We start from the raw sequence: 6,782 nt of genomic DNA, 5'->3' as shown, positions 1-6,782 counted from the left end.
ATTGCCCTTGTACTACTTTGCAATCCTCAGGTATATTCAAACCTGTAAAATCTATTTTTTAAAAAAAGAATCTGAGAGTTATATATGTTCAGAGGAGCTTTGGGGGAGGGGAAAAGGCAGTAAAGAATAAGTTCAGGAAAGTTTTTAAGAAAACCTTTTCAATTGTAGGAAGTTAGCACCCACCCCTCTCCTAGAAAAATGAAATGTTTTAGGAAATATTAAAAGGACAGAATGTTTCCCCTAAAAGGGAGGCAGAAAATCAGCCCTCCTTCCTTTGTTAATGGGCCATTAAGGCCTGAGCCAGCTCATCTGCAACACAAAGGACATGGCCTCCAGGATATGATAGGATTAGCTCTCTACCCATCTCACCACTTGGCACCTGGGAAGATGACATCAACCAGCCAGGCTCAACCAAGCCTGGGAGACAGGCAGCCTACAAAGTTAGCTAAGACCTCCCCCCGCCCCCCGGGAGTCTGACCACCAATCAGGATACATGTTTTACAAAGGAACAGGAAGCTCCAAGGCGTGGCCCTAGAGAGGGTATAAAATGTAGGCTCTCTCAGCATCTCTTCCCGTTTTTTCTTCAAGATCTTCATATAATCCCTCCTTTTTGCCCCAGGACCTCAAACCATCTATAAACCTTCTTTCCAAGCAACTTCCATGAACCCAGTGTCTTTTCCCCCACTTGGAACCAAATTTAGATATGTCAGGGCCATTGTTGACTGCTTGTGTAGTCATCAGAAAGTTTTCTGACCTAGATTTTTTTTTTCCAAATACACAATAGATTTCTTTAATTTATGTAGAAGATGATCATGGATCCTATATACACAAGGAAAGAACATTCAGAAATAGTCCTAACCATATGCAGATGACTCCTTGCAATACATAATCATACCAATATCAATAATTGAATGCTGCAGAAGACTTTGAAGTTGACAATAAGCAGTTAATATGGAAGGAGATAAGATAACGAAGTGTTTTTACTCTGGGAACCATTGAAGAAAAGAATGAATAGCACAAGGTCTTGAAAAGAGCCAAGAAACCAACTTGAGGATTAAGTGATATTCCCAAAACAATTCTCAGATGAAAGATTACAAAAATCCCATGAATATTTGGATCACATTACATTTCAATCACGACGCGACATTTAAATTCTGCTGCAAAGTGCAAATATTCCAAGAACAGCTTTACTTTTGAGCCAGGCAACCAAATAAATTAACTTTTATGACCGCCTCTTTCCGACATGTATAAGAACACCCCTGACACTAATTGGTTCATAGTGCTTTATGTCTGTTTATCAGATGTTCTCAAAAAAGTCCATGAGACAGCTTGCTTAGAGTTTGGTTAAGGTTTCTCAGAAGCCTTTTCCTCCACTCACAAAAATAATTTCTGGTCCTGGTCTGTGTAGCAGATCTGACAAGAGTCTTGTGAGTTTCATTGTGTTACACTTCCTCCTCCAACTTTTTATAGGTAAAGGTAAAGGTTCCCCTCGTGCATAAGGGCTAGTCGTTCCCGGCTCTAGGGGGCAGTGCTCATCTCCGTTTCAAAGCCGAAGAGTCAGCGCTGTCCGATGGTGTCCCTTGGGTCATATACGGCATGACTAAATGCCGAAGGCGCACGGAACGCTATTACTTTCCCACCAAAGGTGGTGTCTATTTTTCTACTTGCATTTTTTTCTATGCTTTCGAACTGCTAGGTTGGCAGAAGCTGGGAAAAGTAACCGGAGCTCTCCCCGTTATGTGGCGCTAGAGATTCAAACCACCGAACGGTCAACCTTTCTGATTGACAAGCTCAGCTTTAGCCATTGAGCTGCTGCATCCCATAAAAACAAACTTTTTATAGTTTGGTGAATTAAGATGTCCTTCTGAGCCACTTCTGAATAGTATCTACCTGTTGTAGACCTTAAGTATGTTTCGCCCCCATCATCCAGGTGTAGGAACTTGCAAACTCCATCAAAGTTCATCTTCTTTATTCTCCAACTTATTACCCACCCACCTGGGTGGGCATAGAGTTTTCCCTCTCAATGAGCAGGTAGAAAATTCCAGGAAGTCCAACTCCTTGTGTTCTGCAATGTTCCAAACACTGCAGTCCATTAGTGTTTGGTGAAAAATGTGGTCCGAATATTGTTGGTGGCCTGACTTTTGAGAGATTAGAAGTATTTTTTACAGGCAGTGGTTAACTGTGGATGTCCAAGGAGAATGATTACACCTGCTGTCCTGGAGCAGAGGTGGCATGGCATCGCTCACTTTGAAGTGGCTCAATGAATTCATTAACCTAGACGGCACTGAAAAGTTATAACCGTAGAACCCATAAGGGGGATGCAAGGTGCAGTTTAAAGTTTCTCGGGCAACGGGCGCTGACGGGAAAATGTTTCCAGATGCATGCAAGCCGTACAACATCTGGCCCGCAGAACTGGGCCCCTGGGACACCCCTCCGTCTAGATCTTCTGCTTTGCCACTTCGTACATTGCCAATGCTCAGAGAAGACAAAGCGGGCACTTCCACCATGAAGTGGGGGAAAAAGTGAGGACCAGTGGCACTTCCCAACTTATGGTGGCTTGGGAACACGAGGGACGGCTGCCTTAAGAGATTGGAAGGGCAAATCTTGTAGCAGATGGGTAAGCCAAGATGGTGCAGGTAAGAATCCGTGCAGGGCACGCCAAGATTGCTTGCAGAGAGGTGAAAAGTAGGAGGAGAACCCGCAGGGGAAAGGAGGGAGCTGAGAGGTGATGGGGTTCCCCCAGAGGGAGTTGCAGGAGATGAGCTGGAACTTCCACCTAGGATAAAGCAAGGAAAAGGACATTATGAAAGGAGAGCAAGCCAAATGGAATTTTGTTCTCCACCTTTCATACTATTCAGGGTCAGAGGCGGTATTCAGCCGTTTCGGACCGGTTCAGGCAAACCGATAGCTCTGATGATCAGTTGGCCCCGCCCACTCCCCCCCCCCCCGCCCTATCCTGTCCTTTATTTCCTGCTTTCTAGGTCATCTCAATGAGGTGGTGAGACTTAAACTGGCAAACAACCGGCCAGCAGTCAACAGAAGTAGCCTGAAGCACTGCATTCTAACCAAGTGATCTATCCAGGTTTGATCTGAACTACATTAGACTGCATGGATTAATACAATCCCACAGATTTCTACATTTTTATCTCAGCCATCCAGGGAAAAAAGGGAAGGGGAGGGGAGGGGAAGGAAGGGAAGTCAAGGGAAGTGAAGGGGTTAGGGTTAGGGGAGGGGAGGAAAGGGGAGGGGAGGAAAGGGGAGGGGAGGAAAGGGGAGGGGAGAAAAGTCAAGTGAAGTGAAGGAGAGGAAGGGAAGGGAGGTCAAATGAAGGGGCTAGGATTAGGGAGGGGGAGGGGAAGGGGGAAGGGGAGGGAAGGGGAGGAGCGGAAAGGGAAGAGAAGAGAAGAGAAGGGAAGAGGAAGGGAGGGGAGGAAAGTAAGTGAAGGGGCTAGGCTAGGGAGGGGAGGGGAGGGGCAGAAAGGGAAGGAGAGGAAAGGGAAGAGAAGAAAAGACAAGGGAAGGGAAGAGGAGGGGAGGGGAGGAAAGTCAAGGGAAGTGAAGGGGAAGGAATGGGCTGATAGTTTAAAGTAAAACCAATGTTGTGCACATAATTGCCTCTCTCAGAAAATAAGCCTTGATATTCATCAAGGCTGCTAGCTTTGAACAGTGACATTCATCAATTCAAAAGCACAAGTCTTAAGAGGGGAACAAATATTCCCCTTTGATTAATCAGCCCAGCTCAGAATAAGGCGAAGAAGAGATATCATTCACAAAGGGGGGGGGGGGGGGAGAACTGCTTCAGGGTCCAAAGCTTCACTCGCTTTTTTTTGCCACAATGATGAAAAAGAAACTAATTTTCACTACCCGCTCGGCAGCCAAACTCCACCAACATTTCAAAAGGAAGCTCTTTAAACTAAAACAGTCTGAAGTTTTTAAAAAGGCGCACCCAGAAATGTAGGAGAAAAGAAAGAAAAGGTCATTGAAGATGCGATACTTACTCTGACGTTCGGTCCCAAAATGCTTAAAATCGAAGGTCAGGGATGGTCTCCATGGATAGGATTCCAGAAGTCCATCCAAAACGCCTCTGCAACATTATAGAATTAAAATTAGATTTGCATTCCCATTGGAGGGAGGAAGTTGAAGCAGATGTCTAGAGCTTCGTTCATAAGGCTCAGTGGCTAAGACTCTGAGCTTGTTGATCAGAACGGTCGGCAGTACGGCGGTTCGAATCCCTAGCGCTACGTAACGGAGTGAGCTCCCGTTACTTGTCCCAGCTTCTTCCAAGCTAGCAGTTCAAAAGCAGGTAAAAATGCAAGTAGAAAAATAGGAACCACTTTTGGTGGGAAGGTAGCAGCATTCTGTGCGCCTTCGCCATTTAGTCATGCTGGACACATGACCACAGAGACGTCTTCGGACAGCGCTGGCTGTTCTTTGAAACGGAGATGAGCACCCACCCCCCTAGAGTCAGAAACAACTAGCACATATGTGCAAGAGGAAACTTTTAAGTACATGGGTAGATTTAAGTCAACCTTGAGCTGGTCAGGATCAAACTGCTGGCAGCGGGCATAATTATCCTACAATACTGCATTTTCATCATTGGGAGGGAGGGAGTGAGGAAGATAGCAATATCACTTAGACTTATATACCGCTTTACAATGCTTTACTGCCCTCTCTAAGCAATTTACAGAGTCAGCATATTGCCCCCAACAATCTGGGTCCTCATTTTACCAACCTTGGAAGGACAGAAGACTGAGTCAACCTTGAGCCGGTTAGGATCGAACTGCTGGCAGTCGGCAGAGTCAGCCTGCAATTCTGTGCCACCACAACTTTCTAATCTAATAACTACTGTTTTTTTTTACTCGTATTCAGTGTTATAGTTCAGATCCAATGTCCAAAATGTATTTACCGAACTAAAAAAATAGCAACTGTCTTCAAAGTCATGATATAGCTGTCTCTTTTCCTAGAAACAATTTGGCAGGTAGTCCCAGGAAAAGATACTGTAGTCAAGTATTTATCTTGACAGTACTTCAAACTAGCACTGATGGTGTTACCTAGTTTGGTGATGAAACGTCTGCGAGAAAACCACCAAGCTTAGAGAGCACCAAGGACCCCTCATTTCAACCCTGACTTACAAATACTCTCTTTTAATGGTGTCTTCAAAGTATCCTGGGGAAACGGAGAAGCTACAGACAATTGTCATTAATGATTTGTGCTTCTTTCATAATGTAGGCAATTAATGAACAAAAGCATGTGACTTTTGTCCATTTAAAAGTCTTTAAACAATCCATAGTCCCATCAGTCAAATAAATACAGGTGTGTGTGTGTTATTTTTTACCTGTTTCTTCCAGGATCTCTAAATCCTTTAGCAAATGGATTACGGTCAATCTTCAGTTTTGTTATCTATGGATATTTTTCAGACAAACAACAAAGGAAGAACTGTGAATATCATACTTCTCGCCAATCTGCCCACAAAATACCTGCTTGTACCTCCGGCAGGTTAATTTACCTGCTGGTTTTGATAGGCTGTGACCGTCGTAAATTCGGTTTCTTTAAAAGAGAAGGTCTGAACACCGGCTGCAGGCAAAGATGGGGTCTGGGAAAGATCAAACCGGGAATCCTGTATGATAACGTGGACTCTGGGCTTGTATTTGTGCATCGATTGCAAAATTATCTGCGGTCCGCAGAGAAAGAGAGAGAAAGAAGAGGGGAAACCATCAGAAAAAGTGAACATTATCATTCTTAAACTCGGAGATTTTTTAAAAGCTCCACCTCGAGCTTGGATACTTAGGAATAATCCCCATTAGATTTGCATTAAGAACAACAAAGATTATTAGGGGCCTCGAGGCTAAAACATATGAAGAACAAGAATGGTTGTGGCTAATTCCTTCCTCCCCCTCCTCCCTTCCCTCCCTCTCTCTCTTCCTCCCTTCCCTCTCTCCATTCCTTCTTTCCCTCTCACCCACCTTCCTTCCTTCCTTCTTTCCTCCCTCCGTCCCTTCCCTTCCACTAAGTCTCCCAAGGCAACCATCTTGCTCTAGCTAATGATAGAGTTGTCCCTACTCCCTTCCCTCATCCTCCGTCCCTGTAAAGTAGTAACCTCAAATCCACACCCACATGTCCTTTGTCGTCCATCTCATTGTTGGTGAGCTTCACCCTGTCGAAGCTGATGATCTGCCTCATCCAGGTCTCTCCCGAGCAGGGGGAATCCGGGTGGATGTAAAGCCGAGGGGTGATGCACGAATGGTCCGTATTTCCGGCTACCATCCACTGTGAGCTGTGATAGACGTACCTGCCAAACGGAAGAAGGGTGACATCAAACCCAACCGGTTCAATTCAATTCAATTCTCAAATTTATAGACCGCCCCCTCTCCCCGAAGGGACTCAGGGCAGTGTACAGACAACACAATAAAAAACAGTATACAAAATTAAATACTCTTAGATACCCCTAAAATCAAATTAAATACTAGGCTGTACAGTATGATAAAAATTAAAACAACCTAAAAACCTACCCCTACAAATTTAAAATACAGGCTAGAAGGATTAAAACAACGGTTAGGCCAGGCCAGCTAAGTTGAACAGGTGGGTCTTAAGTTTCTTGTGGAAGGAGCGGAGATCGGTGGTTATTCTAATATCGGGGGGGGGGGGGGGGGAGGTCATTCCAGAGGGTCGGGCCCATCACAGAGAAGGCCCTACTCCTGGGCGTCGCCCACTGGCACTGCCTAGTGGACGGCAGCCGGAGGAGTCCCTCCCTGTGAGAGCGAATCGGCCGCAGGGATATATGG

General features: G+C 45.2%; 1 protein-coding gene across 1 annotated transcript; it reads right to left on the bottom strand.

Moving 5' to 3' along the window:
• Positions 1-962: 962 nt before the first annotated feature.
• Positions 963-6,323, bottom strand: TBX22 (T-box transcription factor 22). The gene is made up of 5 exons (XM_081964138.1): positions 6,115-6,323; positions 5,507-5,671; positions 5,336-5,400; positions 3,999-4,084; positions 963-2,776 (listed from the first exon to the last, which is right to left on the bottom strand). The coding sequence occupies exons 1-5, from the start codon at positions 6,262-6,264 to the stop codon at positions 2,163-2,165; spliced, it is 1,080 nt and encodes a 359-aa protein (XP_081820264.1). The 5' UTR covers positions 6,265-6,323; the 3' UTR covers positions 963-2,162.
• Between the last annotated feature and the right edge of the window lie 459 nt (positions 6,324-6,782).

The sequence above is a fragment of the Natrix helvetica genome (assembly GCF_964273705.1).
Source record: "Natrix helvetica genome assembly, chromosome: 11".
NCBI classification, from domain to species: Eukaryota; Metazoa; Chordata; class Lepidosauria; order Squamata; family Natricidae; genus Natrix; species Natrix helvetica.
Note: the sequence above shows the minus strand (reverse complement) of the source record. Positions and strands in the feature narration are given on the sequence as shown.